We start from the raw sequence: 21,516 nt of genomic DNA on the forward strand, positions 1-21,516 counted from the left end.
CAAGGTTCAGCAGTGGGAATTCTTTGTACTTTACATTAATTTGAACCGTTTAGAAGTAGGATACATTCTGAAGCATTCATATCTCAGAACATTATATCAAACGTTGAAACACATAGCACAAACATAGTGGTATTGTACCAGTTGCCACATGCACACTGATGGAACAGTTATTCAATATTTCGGGGTGCATGATTAAAAACAAAACAAAAAGCCTATCAAATGTTCAGCCTTTGGTGCACACGTGGGTTCTTCAGCGTCAATATGAGCTTGTGACTGCAATTGCTGCGATTCAAAGCAATTGAGCAATATCTCTTCACACCACCAATAACCCGCACTCAGCTGCAGAGAAGGCGGGTAGAGAGAGAGAGAGAGAGAGAGAGAGAGAGAGAGAGAGAGAGAGAGAGAGAGAGAGAGAGAGAGAGAGAGAGAGAGAGAGAGAGAGAGGGTGTGTGTAGTCTGTATACTGTACGTGAGAGCGACGGAGCGCAGTATTTGTGCGGACTCAGAGACGCAGAGACATTCGGTACCGTGAGAGAAAAATAAATACGGATATAGCCTACCACCGAACCAGTCAGGGATCTACAGACACGGAATAATCTTCAGTATCGAGTCGCCTGTCTTGCCTGCGACGAAAGCCCGTTTCCCTCAGACCTGCTGCGGTAAACGATTCATTTATGGTCCAGCATCTTGGCAGAGACTGATTTATACATGTATATGCATTATTAAGTGCTACCTGCTGCTATTTTCATTTTTTGTGTCTGAGTATTCGTCTAATTGACTCATCGATCAAGGCTTCGTTGACAGTGGCAATGCCAGTAGCCTACACATAGCCTTCTTCTCGAGCTGAAGGACTGCAGTGCAGGACGGGTTTCCCTGGGATACGTTTGGATTTTTTTTTTTTTTTTGTATTATTATTATTCTGAGGGTAGGACTCGATCATCAGCATCCACTTGTGTAAAAGGAACATTGAAAATGGCCGTATTTAATTCTTGACACCTTAACGCAGCGAGGAAGATATTCTTCAGGCATTTTCCAATCAGAGTTGGGTTCCAGCATTATCCAGCTATGATGTAGCCTACACGCGCACGTCAATACGGTTATCATCAGTGTTCATTATTGAGTATTAATTAGAATCAACCCAGGGCCTTCTTGTGATTTCTGTCATCAAAATGCCGGCTGGAATGAAGCCTCTTGAAAAATTCTTGAAGAAACAGACCAATGCACTCACTCGGGCGGGTGGTTTTGGGGAGAAGGCCACCGGCACAGGGGCATCCAGGCGGCGGGCCAGCCTGTCCCGTGTGGTGCCGTTCTTCAGGGAGACATCTCCTGAAAGCGGCCCGGCGAGAGAGGTGTTTAGCCCGGAGACCGAAGAAGCGCCGTGCTGGCCATCCGCCACTGCGGACATCAGGAGCCCGTCGCTGTCCAGTGATGAGCAGAGCTCAGAGGCGAGCCTGGACACGAACTGGACTCCGCTGCCCGCGGACACTCCGGACAATCTAGCGCTGGCGCTGCTGGATAGTGTGGCTGGAAAGCGGTACGGCAACTGCACAGGTGAGACGAGTCTCTTTCCCCACCGTTCGTGCTTCATTGACAGATATTCTTGGTGGATCTTTGAAGAGCAGCTCGTTTACAACTATGGTGACTGTGTATGGTGCACGCCCGTGTTGTAGTTGTGGGTTACAATAAATAATCGTTTCCACAAGGCTTGTCACGATTATCAATTTATCGCTATTTTTTGTTGCAATAACCGCGGTTACCGTGCACTTTAAATGCACTTTCACTTTATGTTAATTTTCGCGTAATGGCAAATATTTTTATCCGTTGTGGTTTGCGGATTGCACGATATTAATTTAGTGCAGGCACAATAAGGGGAATAAACAATAACATTGTAAATCATTATTATTATTTATTTATGAAAATGAATTGTCAAATAAATGTTCATAATCGCAGTCGCGCTAGTTCCGATATTGAGCTCCTCAATAACTTTTGAAGGCTACAAGAAGTTTAAATTGTCGGGCGTTTTGTCATGTCTTGGTACCGTATCAATAACGTTTATACACTAAGTTTAAATTGTTTTGTCGTCTTGCTATTTTTTATTTTTTTTTGTCTTTTTGTCATTTTATGATAATTTTGTTTTTAAGACAACATATTAACTTAAAACATGAAAAAATCAACATGAAAGAGCATTTGCAGAACATTTTACTTTGGGAATATGATATATTTCTGAGTAAATTTGTAGGGCAGGACTTAATTTGATCAGGAATTGATTAAATCATGAAAAGTGGGTGTGTTGTACCAGAATGGAACCAGACCATAAAGTTTAAATGTAACCAAACTGGCTCCCTTAAATTCTCTTGCCTCACGACTGCATTTTCGGGAAAAACCTGTGCTAGGTAAACCAAATTACACTCAACAACTAGTTGTCAGTTAAGTCACAGTAGCCATTCTGTTATTTACTTTAGTCACTATCTCTCTATGGTTACAGATTCACTGCTATTGCGAGAATAAATTGGTCATAAAGACCAAAAAAAAGAAAGAAAAAAAGACCGCTTCTGTAAGCTGTTGTATGAATAAGTCATTTTATGTAGTGCCATATTAATTTGGGTAAACAAGGTCATTTTTTTAGACAGAGGAACTCTTTATTTCACAGAGATGTGGCATGACAGTGGACCACCGTATTTTAGGAAGGCAGTCAAGGCTAGTCATAAACCTTGAGATTATATTGAGCACTGGCAACATTTAAAAGGTCACATCAAAAGGTCACAGAGAGTAATGTCATAAAACAAAGAGCTTTCACATTTGTCAATAACAGATCCTATCACTAAATGAGGAGCTGGCTGGGAAATATCTTCAACTAGGGTATTTCCTCGGCTATGGGAAAGCTCATGACAATCGAATGAAATTATTAAATGTTCCCATGGTGCTTTCCTGTGTGTTTTTCCTCAAATTGGTGTTATGGATGTTTCATGATCGCACAAGCAGCTACCACCCACACCTGACACCCACATATACAGCACTGAGCACCTGTATGTAGAAAACACCACCAACCAATCAGTTCATGCATGTATGAAGTGAGGGGATTTCTATTTTGGTCTCAGACAAAGGACTTTTTACAGGGAAATGACGAATTGTGTTGTGATGGGAATGGGTTGTCTGTAACAAGTGCATACATGTTACCTGTTCCTGTAAGTTCCAGGACTTTTATGAAGAATGGCTCTCCCACACATTTATTAGCAGTGATGCTTTGCAGCCATAGTGCAGCAGTTTGCACTGCACATGTGCATTAGAGAGTGTTTTTGTGAAGTAACCATGGAAACTGCAGGGATTTCTACAGTATGCCGGTGCATAAAGAGAGAATTATGCTTGATGCGAAATCAATGGGCAGATGGGCCGTTTGCCGTGGTTCAGTGCGTTGACAGGATGTATGGTAACTAATAAAATGTCCCTTTTTGTAGACTAGGTAAATTATGACGACGGATAGGCTAGTTTTGTTATTTTTCATTGGACTGTTTTGAACAGTATAGAAAGGCGAGGAAAGGTTTATGTGCTTGAGGTAGATTGTATGTTTAAAGCGATAGTCCCCCGAAAAATGAAAATTCTGTCATACTCACCATCATGTCGTTCCAAACCTGTAAGACTTTCGCTCATCTTCGAAACACAAATGAAGATATTTTTTATGAAATCTGAGAGATTTCTGTCCCTCCATTGACAGTCTGTGCAGCTACCACTTTGATGCTTCAAAAAGTTCATAAAGAGATCGTAAAACGAATCCATACAAATTGAGCGGTTTAGTTGAGGAGACACGATCTTATCTTCTTATCTCTACGAAAATATCTTCATTTGTGTTTCTTTTGAAGAATTTAAAGTCTTTAAACTTGCTTAAACCGACTGAAAACTGTGACTTGAAACATTACATTAATCATTCAAAATCAAAAGTTCATCCAATTTAATCATTTCTTTTCAAAACACATTCTAGCTCTTGCTAACCTCTAAAATGATGCCATGACCTAAACTTTCATTCGTGTAGTGTGCTTGACAGCTGAGGTCTCTTTTTCTCCTTTGGAGGTGATTTTAAGCAATTTATCTTGAACCTCTGCTCTATATCTAGAACAGATCAGAGAGATTTCAGTTGTATGTCACATACTGAGACAGTTGGCCTTATTCTCAACCTGTTTTACTTCTTTTTATGTAAAGGGGGATGCCTTGCCTCTGTATAAGACTGACATTTTCTCTACAATTTGTCATTATCGAGGCCCGGGAAATTTTTGAAAATGTGTCACTAATCCTGGATTAGCCAACAATGGGCTTGCAATTTGTCTCATCTAGTTGTTGTCCGTAGAGTGACTGTGGATTATGGACTGAGGGAAGTCCACTGATCCAGGGTCAAGAGGTAACACACTGAAATAAGACACTGCTTACATATCAGTCCTGATGCACATGCAGTCAAGTCATCAGCGTTAAGAAGACACACAACCCAGCTGTTGACCGAATGAGTAACTGTAGACAGATGCACTTTGTAGATGTTTCTACGTTTCACTATGTATTTAATGACTTTGAAATATAAAAATACCTGGTATATCTACTTCTGTTTACTTTTATTAACTTTATCTCTTGAGTTTTCTATGTGGAATCCAGAATTCCCGGGAACCATAATTAGCTCTGTTCCAAGACAACACAACACACCCATGAAACTGCTTTATCTCTGGAATGTGTAAGGACACCTCATGAGTGTGTGCAGTAACTGGTAGTGTGTAATGGAGTGATTTGGTAAGGCTCATCGGACCAAGATTAGCAAGTTGATCATTACATAACTGTGTTTACCTGTAACCCTTCCAGTTGTGAGCCCTAGGCAAAAGTAGTTCTGTTGGTTGGCGTGTCAGAACAAAGTCCCAGAGGGCAGAGCAAGAGCAGTGCAACGGCCATATGATTCGTTAGTTGCCAATTTTGTGAAAATGTCCTCCAGTCTTACACGCCGAGGGAGGGGAGTGGCTTGGGACTTCATGCTTAATTGGTTTTGCTGAAAAGTTTTTGCAGTTCTAATACATACTTCAATCTATATTATTGCGAAAATCATTTTGTATGAGTCAGCAATACTGTTTGGTTGATCTTTGAGTTAATTTCTTTCTCCCCATATATATATATATATAATATATATATATGGCTCTTCAATATGAATGGGAATAATAAATAAATACATTAAAAAAAATTGCAAAAGGGTTTTTAATGTCTTTTCATAGGTTTTTTTTGAAGTGACAAATGCAATATAATAATTGCCCTTAACATATATTATTAAAAAGGGCCATAATTATTTATTTATATAAAATACTGATAAAGTGAATCTTTAACTACATGCTGTCGTATCAACCAGTTCACTGATTCACTGATTTAAGTTTCACAGTTAGTTGGTGGTCAACCGGTATGTAAACGAAACCGAGTGTCATTCGTTTTCGGTATTTGTTAAAAATAATGAATGAAAACTCGTTCTTGGTTCCCAGCCATACTCTTAAAGGAGTGAAATGCACTTATTTTCCCCTTTCTGCTGCCTTTCATATCACGTCAAGACTTTTGCTATAGTAAAGGTTTGGGACTGTGTGTTTCTTGTGTCCAATCAGCATTGTCAAGATGTAATTTTACAGAGTGATGGCATTTACAGCTCAGATAAACTTCTGTAGTCATATGCCCAAAGATTTCTGCAGGTATATCATCAGAAGTTAATAAAGGTAACTAGAGGTGTAGATAGTCTCTAAAGGCTGAGGCCTGGTTGTATAAGGACCACACCACTCTCCATGTGCTGCTTTCCTGTGGGCCGAAACTGTCCTGAGGGTGTTTTAAAGAATCTTCGGCAAGTGAGCAAGTGTAGAGAAAGAAATAAATGCAAGGAGGGAGAGAAAGAAGTGCAATCGCAGAGAGTGTGTTTGTGTAGGAGGAATGCTAGCATTTTTTTTCTTTTGAAAAGAGTGAGGGATTAGAGTGGAATGACTGCCCACTCACTGGCCTCCCATTGCAGGGTTTTACATAACATTGTGAGGAAAAGCGAGATATCTCTCTCGTTCTGTGTGGTTGTCACCCTCTCGCCCCCCTTCTCCTTGATCCTTAATGGTTATGCCCACTCATTATCTGCTTATCCACACACCTGGGCAGCTCTGCTGAAAGCAGCTACGGTGTCCACCTCGACTGTGCATTTTGAATATGCATTTTGATGTATGTTAGTGCTGCAATATTAATGTATGGAGTGGGTGCTAATATACAGCAGGATATATGTGACTCATTTGCACTGTTCCTGCATATAGGCAACTTAGAAAACTATTGCAACAACTTGACACTCACTATGAAAACAGCGCTTACAGCTGATTCCAGTAGAGTTTAGTACTATCTAATAATGCTATTCTCTAATAAGCAACAAACAAAATTGTTGTATTTATGCATTTGGCAGATGCAAAAGTGGATTAAACCCATGACTCTGTTGTTGCTATAGTGCTCATACTCTGAGCTACAGGAAAAATAGTTCATTTGAATTATAGCTACTGAAGTTTTTTATCAATGCTTTGCAGTGTTGGAATAAATATATTTGGAATCCGCCATTCTGCGGATTCTGCGCATTCTGGGATTGCCGGCAAAGGATACAAGTAGTACTGCCTTTGAATTGGGCGTATATATACGTGTATGTATATATATATATATATATATATATATATTGTAAATAGATGTTTTTGGATGCTATTCTCTCCATGTTCTGAAATGGATATTTGTGTGAGCATGCTGGCTCCTCTTAACACAAATGCTCCAGTGTGAAGAAGGAGCCTCTCTCAGACTCAGCACCTGTTCACATGGCAACTGCCGCTTTCGGATCAGGTGGAGGTGAAGAGGATAAGGTAAATGGAAGGCGGCTGGAATTGTGGGATACGTGGAGAGCAAGTGTTAGAATATAATAACTTTCAGTGTATGTTTCTTGGTATTTATATCGGAAATCAGATGAGCACAAGCTAAATTGTCTTTCGGCACCACTAGTAGAATAAGACAAATGTTAATCGACTCTTAAATACTTTTTCAATGTTTTAAAAAGTTTTTGTTATAATTTTGTATCGTCTATATATACACTACCATTCAAAAGTTTGGGATCAGCATATATATATATATTTTTTACATTCAAAAAAGTCTAATGCTTGTGGTAGAGTTTCGCACCTGACCTAAGTCTACCTGGGTCTCATCTACAATCGACGTCCCTGAACGTCTACAGACGACGTTAGTTTCTCTGGGTCTAAGGTTCATGCCTTATTTTGGGCATCGTATTCCCTTTGCAAACCCCCCATAATTCATGCCCTGATGTTATTGGAGAAAATCACACTCAGGCTATGTAGACACAATTTTTGAAAGCGATTATAAGGCGGCACTTCTGAAGCGATCTCTCTCTCTCTCTCTCTCTCGCTCTCTCTCTCCGCTCTTTTCATTCTGCATCACAAAAACAGCACTGCAGTCACTGCGAGTCAGTGCCTGAATCAAACCATAGCAAATGCGCCACGTGACGCCCCTTTGAAGTGACAGCAGAGGTTGCTCTTTTTCACCACGCAGTTTGCACACTCAAACACATGCGTGCACACACACACAGATGGCCCGGAGCTCCCGGATCAGTGGCTTGACCGACAGCCCTAATAACAGCCTGAAAACAGCCTCCTGCTTGCTAGAGAGAAGGATGTGATTAGCACACAGTGATCATTCCCACCAAGAATCAGTCGCACATGGAAAGCCTCCTTCCGAAACAGCTTACCAAAGAACATACAGAACCTTCGAACAGCTATTCATGCTTTTAGACCACATAGTGGCATAAACAATAATGCAGAGAGTGATAAACATAGCAATGAGTAATATTAATCACTGCGTACTATAATGGCGATGAAGTTCTTTCACTTTAGTGGAGGAGGGTGATGATTATACACGGAACTGTTTAGAAAAAGAGCCATAAAGGAGCTTTTAGCTCTGATGATCTTCTTATCCTAATCAAACATGTGTTAGATGTTATTTTGAAGTATTGGGGCCATTCTCGCTGTGACGATGGGCTGGGTCTGTTCGTCTCTCTTCGCCTGTGGGAAACTGTGACATATTTTTCACAAAGTTTATGCGTATGCAGTATTACAAACACAAGCTGGCTTGAGGATATCTATGATGTATATAGGTGTGAAAACCTTTTAAAAGCAACAGGAAGTGAAATTTTATTGTTCATGAGCGCACATTAGGAAATGTTTTTTATTTTTATTAAACTGCATTTTCGACATCATCAATGTCACATGATGTTTTATGTATAGAAAGAACAGCATTTGTACTTTTGTATTATAGATTAACTTTTTGTACATTTAATGGATACTTGCTGCATATAAGTATAAATGTAACTCCGTCTTACTAAAAAAAAATCTTACCGACCCCAAACTTTTTAATGGTATTGTATATAGCCTACCATTGTCACGTTATGCTGCATATGAAGGCTCGAAGAGGAAAGGTTCATACTGTATTTAATAGTATCCACAAGGTAAAGCCAAACGAAGAAGAGCAAGCAAAACACAACCATACATGAACAAGACCAGACAAGGGTGAACTGAAAACACATGGCTTAAATACCCAGACAAACAAGGTGATTAACGATACACAGCTGACAGTGATGATGAATGAAATCAGTAACTAGGGTGACAAGAATAGTGGCGGGAAATGGTCCAAACAGGGTGATATAGTGACAATTATATATACCGTATATTATAGTCGTAATATATGTGCACACTAGGGGTGTAACGGTTCAAATTACTCTAGGTTCAGTTTGTATCTCGGTCGCTGTATGGTTCGGTATGTGCTATCAGGAAAAAAAGGACTACTGTAAAATGAAAATACAAGATACAAATAAAATAAAGGTTGTCAGGTTTTTCAGGTTGATCTAACAGTATAGTTTTCAGGTACAGAAATTGAACACTGCATATAATCTTCACTGTATAAATTAAATAATGATTCATCCTTATTAAAGTTACAAAAGTTATTCAGTCAAGAGCAGTACTCGAAGTTGGCCGGTACGCAATGAGCTGTAGCGTACCCTCATTTTTTTGTGTGTGTGTGTGTGCACTTGGCCACTGTACCACCTGACCACTGCAGATTTAAGGTGTGTTTGACCTGAAGCGGCGCTATCCAGACCGATCAGTGTGTGACATCAAAGTACTGCAAGAGTGATTCGACAGCAAAAAAACTCAAATTAAACAGCCCAAACAACACTTACAGATTAACATACAAATAAATGACGACAGAGTTATATGAGAACGCTCAGAACTCATGATTGAATAAATGTTAAAAACACTGTATATTTCACTACACAGGAGCTGTTATTATCCTCAAATGAAGTTTAGCGCTCAGGAGTAATGCTGACGAATGCTTTAATCAAGACCGTTATCATAAGTATCAGATGAGTTCCTCAACCAGCGTAGTCACGTCACTCACGCCGTGCGAGATCGGCTGTTGAAATATATTAAGTTCTCAAAGTCACAAACTACATTCGACAACATATAAAAACAAATTAATCTTTGGAGTAATTTTATGAATAAAGGTGGAAAATTGAATACATGCTGAAGTAGGCTACAAAACTTTATTTCGTCATCTTAAATTCCATTTAAGCACCCATAGCTCCTGCGGCAATGCCGAGAACCATTAAACCCCTAGTGCACACCGTCTTTAAAGAAATTATGTGATAAAACTGCACATATTTGAGTTCGATGTTGCAAGAAAATGTGCAAAATGCCCCGAGTAACAGCAGCATCAACACGCTGCCTGCAGCGGTAATGCATAATTTCAGGGCCAGGTTCAAAGTTCGTGCACACTGCTGGCAAACAAAAGGGTGCAAAATGAATCCATTAACTCTGCTATGGGTTTGGATTTGTTTGCACGGGTGTTCTGTTCTCTGGTATTGTGGAGTTCAGTTGTGTCGTGCTTTCATGTGGGCACATCTTGATGTTGTTCGGCTATTAAAATATCTCTCATTTTCATGTTATGTAATACCAGTCACAGAGGTTTCAAACCATTTCTCCCGGTTGACCAGAGAGCAGGCTTTAAAAATGCATTTTGTGAGCCCTGCTCTAGGAACAATCTCTCCTGGTGCCAGTTTGAACTGGGTTAGACCTAAAAAAAAGTGGCATGCTTCTAAATTCAGCACTCTGTTTTAGTTTAAAGGCCGTAAGGTGTTTTTTTTTTTTTTTTTTCGAGTCACATGCTGTGTTTCTCTAGACTGGTGGCTTGACATAGACTCTTGCTTGCTTTTGTCAGCTTTTGAAAGACTCGTAGCGTATGTATTTTCATTTGCACCTGCTTTCTTCCTTCCAAACTGTATGGGAAGTTTTCACCACGAGCATTCATTTCAAAGGATTGTTTTGAGAATAGCGGCGGTCCTCCAGTGGCGTTCGCGTATTTACTTATAGTTGGCGGCCCGCCAAAGCAGATTTGCATGTGAATGATGGTGTTTTGTGTCACGATCCAAAGAAAAGATGGGAGCTGAAGGGTGAAATGCCTCCCAGAATGGAAGAATTTTGTGCAGGGGGGGGTTTGAGATACGAAGATACGAAGAACAAGCGCATACAGCCTCAGAGAATGAACAGAGATCTTCAAAACACACACCAATGCACACACACGGTGCGTCATGCCAAAAGGCACCAACGTGAGCGAGGGAGAGATGAAGAAAAGACGGCGCGAGGAAGAGAAAGGAAAGCATGCGTGGGTAGTGGGGGTTTTAGATGTGATAAGGCCTCCATGGTAACGGAATGTCTATCATGGTTTATGTAACGCCACCCTGGTCCTCTCCATTACGCTCTCCTGAAATCCCAATCTCCGATCTACAGCTGATTACAGTCTATACATTGACCACATCCGTGCAGCTTGGATTCTTAGCCCTTTTACACCGACAGCGGTTTATTGAGCGTGAACCTCCGTGACCTTGAACCTTGAGGTGTCCCCATGCCTAAAGACATTTACATATAGACACAGAGGAAAATGAAATTGCTCAAATGTTGCTCTTTCAACCTAGAGGAGTTTTTAGTTATGCTTCATTTAAGTATTAATTATGTCAGTTGTTAAAATGCAGCTGGGGGTCCGCAACCCCTGGCAGTCTTCCAAGGGGTCGACCAATTATAATTTTTGAAACTCTTTTTATGAAGTTTACAAAGTATGTAAATGCATTAATATGATACTATCTACCGTGTTTTTAAAGTAAGAGCGGGTTCGGCCATTTGTAACTTGAATGTGCAAGGCTTCAGATGTCCAGTTATTTTAGCTGAACAAAAACAGTCCGTTATGCTGCTTGATATTGCAAACTAGTATTTATTATTGTAATCAGAAACACACTGATTTGTAGTGCACGTAATTTTATTTATTTTTCAAGTTATTAACCTATAATTAACCGGAAGTCTCACACATTCACAGAAAATAGCTTATAAATGTTATTTATATGCATTTTACTTATATTTTGTTATTGTTGTTGTGTTATATGTTGGGTGTGTTTTAAAAATTGGACCTTGAGTCTGTAATAAAAGTTTTGATTGATTGATTGATTGATTGATTGATTGATTGAAATTGGCCCTAAAAGGGTGGAAGTGTCTTTTCACTGACTTTTGATTGCAAACTTGGTATCTTTGAAATTCTGGGCACAGTTTAAGATATGGTTGAGAATGAGAACTCTTCTGAAACTCTAGAGAGACATGAAATGACACATGAAATGATCCTAGTTTAGTCTCACCAAGGTTGTTTTTGCTGAAACTGAAATTCTTTGAGACGGCCTTCAGTTGCACACACCCCGTTACCTCCCTCCGTCTAAAGACAGCAGGATTATGGTGTTTTCTTTTGGCAGGAGCTTCTCTTGACCTTAAGATGAAAAGAAAGGGAGTGATTTTCACTTGTCTGAACGATGGGTGTTCTGTACGTGTAATGGGTGTCTGTCTGAACTCCCTGCTGCATCTGCTCAGTTTGGTCCTCACAGTGCGAGATCATGTGCTGCTGTGGAGAATACATGTGCAGTTTCTATATTTGACAATGATTATGTGTGTTTGTGTGTGTGTGTGCATGTGCTTGTGTGGGTATCAGGGTGGCTGTTGGATTTTACTCTATTCCCACTCTTGTCATTTAAAGAGATGTGTTTTGTGCCAATCTGGGCAGGAGATTTGCTACACTTTTAGCTCTATCATAATGTAAACTAGTGAGTCGAAAGAGGAAAATGGATGAAAGAACACTGGAGAATGTGGGGGCCGTCAGTGAAAGAAGGGATTAAATAGAGAAACAGCATGAGAGGCGGAAAGGTGTCATATTTGCGTCTTCTGTGCCTCATCTTCATGCTGATTTATATTTCCAAGCTAAACATCAGCACTGACTAATTTACCACTAAATGTGGATATCAAACATTTACACGGTTAAGCTGCTTTGACAGTTTCTTATGGAAGCCTGTTTCCACCTAAAACAGGTAATGGAGACAGGACATAAAGTTTAATATAAGAAATAAAGTCACATCGTAAGATATAAAATTGCAGTTGTAAGACGTAAAGTCACAATTTAAAGATACAAAGTCACAATTATAAGAAAGAAAGTTGGATTTGTAAGATTTAAAGTCGCAATTGATAGATATAAGATATAAAGTCGCAATAATAAGAAATAAAGTTGCAGCTGTAAGATATAAAGTCAAACTTAAAAGATAGTCACAACTGAGAGATATAAAGTCGCAGTTATGAGAAATATATGCAGTTTTCTGTTTTATTCCTTTGATTTAACTTGATGTGGTAAAGTTTTATTTGCATAAAACCCTTACATTTGGCTCAAAGCTGTTAAGTCGGAGCTAAAAGTGTTGAGTAAGGACAGCTGGATGCATTAAATGTGCGTGATGCGCTGGTTGTTAACGTGATTCAGGAATTTACTTGGCTCCTCAGAGCAGTTTTGATGCTCTCTGCTAAGCATTATATGCCTGAGGGAGGCAAACAGACCCACACGCTGACATAACACATGGCTCAATTACGGCTGCAGTACAAGTTATAGAGAATTATAAACTCCCACCCTAATTTAATCTCAACAGCCATGACAAATTCTAATGAAGAGAGATGGTCATTGCCCTAGAATGTAATGCTTACATACATCTGACCGGAGGGGGTCCCTCAAAATCGCACACGCTCATACGGTGACTAAAAGTTAAGTTGCTTTAATCTTCTACACCCTCAGCTCTGACACAACACCTTATAAATTCATCATCGACTTCAGTAGAGGTTGTCCGTCGCGTGTCTTCTGTTCGGTTGCTAACACGTGCCCGAGAGGGACTTGCAGCTATCAGAGGTGGTAATTAACCCAGTTGACTCCTCCTCCAGTTATTCCGTTCCTGTTTTTCTCACTGACTCGCCTGACCTGGCTGCCTGCCTTGCTGTCGGTTCTGGCTTTGCATCCCATTTGCTTTTTTTGTGGGTTCTACCTTGATTATTTTTGCATCTGTCTGTATGCGTACATCTGTCTGTATTTTGTCTGTGTGTCTCGCTCTCTGTCTCTCATCTATTTTATTTCTCCTTACTCAACATGCAGCCTCTAAAGTCAGCGTTGCCGTGGCAACCGCAAGAGATCTGCAGCTCCAAAGATATGGAAGGAAACTAACTCGCATGCCCACCTTATAAAGGCACACTATGCAAGATTTGTACCATAATATAACAGCTTCGAAATCATTTCGATGGTAAACGAACTCGTAGTAGGGTGAATCATCCCGATAGCAAAGCAGCGGGGGACGCCGCTGGCAAAACCAGCAATGCAAGTTTGAGAGGTGGCGCCCCGACAAATCTCGCAAGAATCACGACTTGCTTTACGGCAAGACGTCACATACATAGGCGTAATTTGCGGGTGGGGCGGGTGGGACATGTCCCCACCACTTTTTGCTAAGGTCGATATTGTCCCCACCACTTTTGAAACATCTCGCGGCACGAATGTACCAATACAAATAAACAAAACATCTCCAGTTAACTACCAGAGCATTAATTTCATTCGTTTGTCAAATAAGAGGCGATCTAGCGCTGAAATGTGTTGTTTTTGAAATCAAGTGATCAAAGTGCTCGTTGCCGCTGCGATCAGTGGCGCGGATACTGTGTTTGTTTGTGGCTCGCGCACAGTCTTCACTCGGACGCGCACTTCAATCCGTTGTGGAGAGACTCTCTATTCGTTCCGGTTAAATTACAAAACAAAATGCACACAAACGTGTCCATGCCTGATATACAACCACTGAAAAACATAATCGAGAAAAAAAAAAAATATATAGAGTGCGATTAGAACCGAGAACCTCTGACACGCTGGGTGAAAATTCTGCCCCTGGACCATTTAATTACACACTTAAAATAGTCGGATCAACATATAATAGGCCTCATTAAACGACTAATTAAACCCAATCACTGTACTATTTAAATCGATTGCTGGACATCGTAATGTAATGTTATTGTACATACATCTGTTTCATGATTTAGCATTGAGTTACCACCCCCCCCCCCCCCCTCCCCCCACCTGTCCCACCCACTTTTTAAAACAAAGTTACGCCACTGGTCACATACATCAACAACATATTAAGCAGCCTCTGTGGAAGACACTAGCACGAATTTCAGACGTGAATCATGGCAGAGTCGATGAAGAAATCGCGGGCGGAAGAGTCAAGGAAAAGAAAACGACAGCTCTGCGTGAGTGGTATTTATGACAGTAACGTTAAATACAAGTACTCCACAGCGACTCTAGGGGTCACTGTTTGAGAAAAAACGGAAACTCCATAGTGTGCCTTTAACTTGCACACACATATAAATACATATATATATATATATATATATATATATAGAGAGAGAGAGAGAGAGAGAGAGAGAGAGAGAGAGAGAGAGGGGTGTGCATGTGACCTTATCTTCCCCAAGCTTCCATTGCGCCTCACCTGTGACTCTCAAAAGAGGTGCGACTTCACAAAAACATGCACAGAGGTGTGAAGTATGCAGGTCTGAGCATGTTTCTAATATGCACATTAGGACGCCTTGAGTGCACCGTGTGCAGGGGGACGTGCGCATCATTTTTCGATAATCACAGTCAGGAACTGAAACAAGCACGTCTGCACCAATCAGTGATCAGTTGTTGCCTGCAAATCAGTAGGTAAAGCAGAGGATGATTGTGGGAATCTTTTCTGTTCAGATGATTCATTCAACTAAGGAAATTCAACTGAGAGTTCATCTTAGTTAAACTCATCGTCTCACTGAACCAGTGATACAAGTTGATTCTGTGTCTAAGCTACTGCTCTGAAAAGGGAATGTGTTAATTGTTTCACATGGCACGCGACCGCTTTAGCATTTTGAACTGAACTGACATATTCATTTTGTGCTACTGACTCTTTTCTCGTTCCTCTAGGCGATCACGTTTTAAATAGTTAGGTATCAATGATTTATGTGCTCCACATTGATATAACCCAGATACATAATCAGCATCATGTCCTCAAATCAGCCAAAACACAGTCCCTGAAAACCTCACTGTCAAGATGTGCCCCAGAACGAAAGATATGATACACATTTCTATTCTTTTTTTGAGCATTTCAGTTTTTCAAAGTCTCGTTCATTCGTTATGCTGCTTACGATTCCCTTTTCACTGTTGACGGGTTTTTTTCACGCTCTTTACTTTCGTCTGCTACTGTTCAGGCTCATATTGTAGAGGCAGACATGCTTGTACAGTACATCACTGCAGCCTTTGGGAGTGTCTGTGATCCAAAGTGGGCCAGAAAGCACCGTGATTTATTCTACCCACAAACCCACTGCATGTCCTTGAGATGAGCTAGCAGAGGTGAAGGCTTGTGCCGTCAGGTTCAACTTCACACTCACTGAACGAGTGTTCACAACCTGCCGAACAGCTACGACGAAGTCTGCGCTAAAGATATCATTTTCTCGGCTTCCTTCTCTTTCATTATTCCATCCTCCTCGTGTCAATCTCTGCAACCGTTTGTTTCAGACAAACATGAACATTTTGTTCAGTTGTGACGTCACTAATGAGGTTGTGTTCTTCTCTCTGTCTCTTTGCAGAAATACTCCTGGATGACTTCATGCTGACACACCCAATCTTCTTGGCTTCAGACAAGTTCCAGCAGGTCTTGCTTCAGCAGTATCCTTTCTTCTCGCCAGAACCATAAGTGTCAACCTCTTCAATTCTGAAACTCTTCAACGGGCGACCGTAACCCTATCATAAGGTGATTTATACAACTAGAACATGGACCTGGATCGTCATCTTTGGATCAATGCTTCTATTAGCCAGTTAGTTTTATGGGGGGCGGGCTAGGATAAGGGTCTCATCGATCAATTTTGGTTAGCATTAGCATCAGGAATAAGGGTTAGCCTACCATTTATTTTGGGAATCTTGCTTCAGGATCAACGCAATGTTGCCCTCTCTTGCGGAAAAATTATTATATTATTTAATAAAAGTTATTATATTGAACTTTTATTAAACAATTTAATTATTAAAAAACAGAAGCCCTCGTTCCCCTGAGAAACTTTGCATTCACTCGCAAAACTTATACGTTTTTTTTTCTTCTGGAATGCGATACTTTTGTAAGAGGACGCAAGTTTTTGTGATTAAACACAAAAGCATTGAATTATAATTTCTCCTCCCATCTAATTTTTTTCCATTATTATGTCCCCTTAGTGGCTCCTTACTATAGTGTGATATCATATCCTGTTGTCTTTATCCGAAGAAATTTCACATGCTCAAAGTCTAGCATGACCATGCTTTGTGGTTATCCAGTCCAAAGGTTACCATCTCGACCCAGAACTGGTTAAATCACGTCTAAGTTACTAATTGTATTTCTGGTGAAATTTCGTGGTGCAACAATAAACTTTATTATTATTACGTTTTTTTTGTTTATGTTACTGTGTTTGAAATTGAATTATTGCAGTGACAGCTATGCTAGTGCACAACATGTTCTCCAATCAGTTTGTTTACTTTGTAACAGTCCAGAAAAACGGAACACTTGTCAGTCTTCAAAACACTTCCAAAACGAACCGAATTATCTGCTAAAAACAGCCAACAAACATAGCCGAGAATCCCAGCGTCTGTCTACCGCAGGGGGCTAAGAGCAGTCGCACATGCTGCTTAAGATTTGGGTCAAAATGACATACCAATTAGCCGCAATGCTAACCTACCTCTATCAGTCTCTGCAGCCACCCCCCGCCCCGCCCCGTCCATCCATCGAAATTCAGATAAGAAGAGTGCAATGTGGGGAATGTGTTTGTTTTGTTAGCTTTAGGCAGAGTGTTTATAAGTGTGTGTGTGTGTGTGTGTGTGCAGAGGACACCCCTCTCTCTCTTTCTCTCTCCATAAGTCCCCTCTTATTTGGTGACCTACATTCCTTCTGTGAGTGCCATAGCCCCCCCCATCCAGACCATAATGGCGTCTGAGGGGCTTGTCTGCAGACTTTGAGCACAAAGGTATTCCTGGGGAGGCCCGTCTGCATGCCTCAGCGCTCCTAATGCAGCGTGTCTGCTGCGGATCCTCTGCGGGAATCAGTGACCCTTGCTAATCTTCCGTCACCACCTCGCCTTATGATCCACTCCTCTCTTTCTCTTTCCTCCCCCTCCTCCTGAGCCATTTATCTTTCTACTTTCCACACCTTTTTTTCCTGGTCTTTGACTTGACCTAATCCAGGCCTAATCAGATCTTTTTGTTGTGGCAACATGTCTGCTTCCTGCTTAGAAAAGACCCGTCTCCTACACTTCCCACTAGTCAGGGCTCATTTAAGGGGTTTAATAAAAAAAGATTTCAAAGCAGGATGATTCCTTTTCATCAGGACTGATAGTGCTTTCAGCCCTTCACACGTTGACACACTCTCTCGGCCTGGCTGGGCTCCAAACCGCGATCCAGGACTCGTGCAAGGGAACAGAGTTCATGTTTTGCAGCTGTCCAGCGGCTCAGACTGCTGCTGTTTTTTGGGCACCCAAGCAGAGGTGACGGCTCTGGATATAGATTTACTAGATCTGGGATGCCATTTGGAGAAGCTCCTCTTGGGCCTTTTTAAGTACAGGAATAGTTGTGTCAATTTTAGACGGGGTGTCGGGGACTCTTTAATTATAGACAGAGAGGCTCAAGGATACTCCAGTTTTAATTTAGTCCGCCTTTCAGGTTTCCTGCGCATATGAGTGGTAGAATTGGGGACAGGGAGTCTTTGCAGATTTTAGGTCATTTTTACCTGCCGAAAAATTATGTCTCTGCTTAAATGCTTATGTAATGCTTCACCAACTTGACTTATGTAAGTGTGTGAGTAACGAAAAAATCCATTCCGTGTGTGCTTATGTTGTAGCGTGTGTGTATGTGAGTGTGTGTGGGTGTGATGGGTGTGTTCCATCGCCCTCAATACTTTTCAAAGGTTGTAATTATTCTGGCTGTCTGGCCACAGAGGCATAGATTTTGTTTTTCCAGTGCGGCATCTGTGTCAGGTGATCGGACAGCGGCTGTCTGAGTATGTGTTTATCCGCATACACTCCGCAAACCCACTCAACACAATATCTGTGCTGAAAATCACCAGCTGTATATTGTGTTTTAGGCTACAAGGCAAAAGTCTAACTATCTATCTGTCTGTCTGTCTGCCTGTCTGTACAGGTTCAGATGTGCGTACATTTGTATTCAGTGTATTTAGTGAGCGCAGGTGTGTATGCGTTGGCTCGCGAGTGTGTTGTTTCTTAACTCCTGGCTCAGATTCAGCTCAGAGGGTAAGCAGGGTGAGGGCTGGCCTGGCTGGGAGGGAGCTGAGCGGAAACTTGCAGTTCTGACTGTGGCCTTCCGCTATCTGGACACATACAGAGACTTACTGCAGGAGGAGGGAGATCGCTCTAACACCTTCCCAAAGGTACTGCACACATGTGTAAAAAACCTCACAAATCAGTGTCAGACCATAAACTACAACTTTTTGTTTTCACATTGCCATTTCATTATTATTAAAATATTAAAACAATTTATACATTGTTGGTATATAAAGAGGTTCACTTTTCATAATCATCAGTTGCTTCTTCTTTATTCACTCCTGGTTTTAATAATAATGCAACCTATGGTTTCAGGAGCTGTATTTGCGCGCCGTTCAGGAGCTCAGTCGCTTTCCTGAACTGGTGGAAGACGTCCTGAAACTTCAGCGCTGGACTGAGATATTACACAGCCCGTAAGCGTCAAATCCTCTTCATCCTCACAGTGGAATATTATTTTAAGCTATAAATGTTTTTTTATGCGCTATAATGGCTGCAGAAATCATAGAGGAACATGAAATCATTTAATACATGAAGAAACAGAGCCTCTTAGTTTACGTACATCATGAGTTGTAAAGTATTAAATGAGGCGTATGTAGTTGCACATTAAGAGCTTTAGAAGCAGATGAAGAATTAATGTGTAGAGATTAATACATTAATGTGTTGTGTTCAATTTCGATTGTGTCATTAAAAGCCTCTCAACGGGGCAGCAGTCTTTTCATAAACCCTTAAACAGTTTATTTCTGTATCTCAGTTTATAAAAATAGGCCTATATATTATCTGGTTGACATTAAATTGGCAATGGCATGTTTGGTCTTTCTGCTTCTTTAAATTATAAAGATGCCATGTAAACAATGTCATTTCCACTGGCATATTGGAGTTTAAAATTTCTTGCAGTCCAGTCATAACAAATAGTTTAAGAGCCTGCCATGACTGGTCCTCAAATATCTTGCCCATGCATAGAGCATTTTCCATCCCTGATGCCATTACCAAACTAATTTTAGGTTGATATTCGTCTTTTGGAGACAAATAACTTATTTAGTTACTTACACTTGAATAGCTACCTGACTTGTTTTTCCCTCCTATCCGACAGAGCCGAGGAAGACAAGGAAAGTCGCAAGAAGCAAGTCCGCCCGCTCTTCCGACACTTCAGACGTATCGACGCCTGCCTGCAGCCCCGAGAGGCTTTCCGTGGCTCAGACGAGAGTACGTTTTAATAGAATGCATAAATATTGCACAGACTGACCACAGTTTATTAACTTTGCGTTTGCTTAGCTTCGCAATAACACCCATGAGAATACCGTTAGTGAATCATCTTATTCATCCTTTTTTGTAAAAGTGCCAGTCTGCTTCCACTTCATTGAAACCAGAATGACAAATCAGGTCACGGGGTAGCGTCTGCCAAGTTTTATAGATGCAATGAGCTCATCTGATGGAATGGGACTCTTTGTCGGGGCAGTGGCTCAAGCCAAGCTAAGTGATTTCCCAGACCTTAATCAATAGGCAATCTGACAGTACAAAACGCTGCTACCCTGAAGCCTCCAGTGACCCAGTTTCTGCTTTTGTCAGAGCTGTGACTGGCTAATGGAGAGGAAGTCAATACTGTACATAATACTATTCAAAGTTTTGGATCTTTCATTTAACTCGTGATAAAATGATTCAGTATAAATGGGTGATGCTGATACTGATATCTGGAAAGTCTGAAATATATATATTTATGTATGTATATATACTCAAGACGGTAAAGACATTACAAAATATCTCTATTATTTTGCTTTATTCTATAAATGCTGTTCTTTTGAACTTACTGTTCATCACAAAATCCTAAAGAAAGACCTATGGTTTCCACAAAAATATTAAGCAGTACAACTGTTTTCAACATTGATAATAATAAGAAATGTTTCTTGAGCAGGTTTCATACTGGAGTAATAATGCTGAAAATTCTATTATTATAGTATTTATATCTTTATATATTTATATATACAGTGAGGAAAATAAGTATTTGAACACCCTGCTATTTTGCAAGTTCTCCCACTTGGAAATCATGGAGGGGTCTGAAATTGTCATCGTAGGTGCATGTCCACTGTGAGAGACATAATCTAAAAAAAAAAAATCCAGAAATCACAATGTATGATTTTTTAACTATTTATTTGTATGATACAGCTGCAAATAAGTATTTGAACACCTGAGAAAATCAATGTTAATATTTGGTACAGTAGCCTTTGTTTGCAATTACAGAGGTCAAACGTTTCCTGTAGTTTTTCACCAGGTTTGCACACACTGCAGGAGGGATTTTGGCCCACTCCTCCACACAGATCTTCTCTAGATCAGTCAGGTTTCTGGGCTGTCGCTGAGAAACACGGAGTTTGAGCTCCCTCCAAAGATTCTCTATTGGGTTTAGGTCTGGAGACTGGCTAGGCCACGCCAGAACCTTGATATGCTTCTTACAGAGCCACTCCTTGGTTATCCTGGCTGTGTGCTTCGGGTCATTGTCATGTTGGAAGACCCAGCCTCGACCCATCTTCAATGCTCTAACTGAGGGAAGGAGGTTGTTCCCCAAAATCTCGCAATACATGGCCCCGGTCATCCTCTCCTTAATACAGTGCAGTCGCCCTGTCCCATGTGCAGAAAAACACCCCCAAAGCATGATGCTACCACCCCCATGCTTCACAGTAGGGATGGTGTTCTTGGGATGGTACTCATCATTCTTCTTCCTCCAAACACGTTTAGTGGAATTATGACCAAAAAGTTCTAT

The 21,516-nt window shown here is 40.7% G+C and overlaps 1 protein-coding gene across 1 annotated transcript in view; it reads left to right on the forward strand.

Annotated features, from left to right (window-relative positions):
* The first annotated feature begins 491 nt into the window (after window positions 1–491).
* rapgefl1 (Rap guanine nucleotide exchange factor (GEF)-like 1) overlaps window positions 492–21,516 on the forward strand; it is a 38,050-nt gene continuing 17,025 nt past the window's right edge. The window contains exons 1-5 of the mRNA XM_084127639.1: window positions 492–1,551; window positions 16,059–16,137; window positions 18,721–18,871; window positions 19,080–19,177; window positions 19,855–19,967. Coding sequence (XP_083983765.1) covers window positions 1,170–1,551; window positions 16,059–16,137; window positions 18,721–18,871; window positions 19,080–19,177; window positions 19,855–19,967 — 823 coding nt within the window. The 5' untranslated portion in view covers window positions 492–1,169. The remainder of the gene's footprint in view (window positions 1,552–16,058; window positions 16,138–18,720; window positions 18,872–19,079; window positions 19,178–19,854; window positions 19,968–21,516) is intronic.

The sequence above is a fragment of the Abramis brama genome, assembly GCF_963993115.1.
Source record: "Abramis brama genome assembly, chromosome: 1".
In the NCBI taxonomy this organism is placed as follows: domain Eukaryota; kingdom Metazoa; phylum Chordata; class Actinopteri; order Cypriniformes; family Leuciscidae; genus Abramis; species Abramis brama.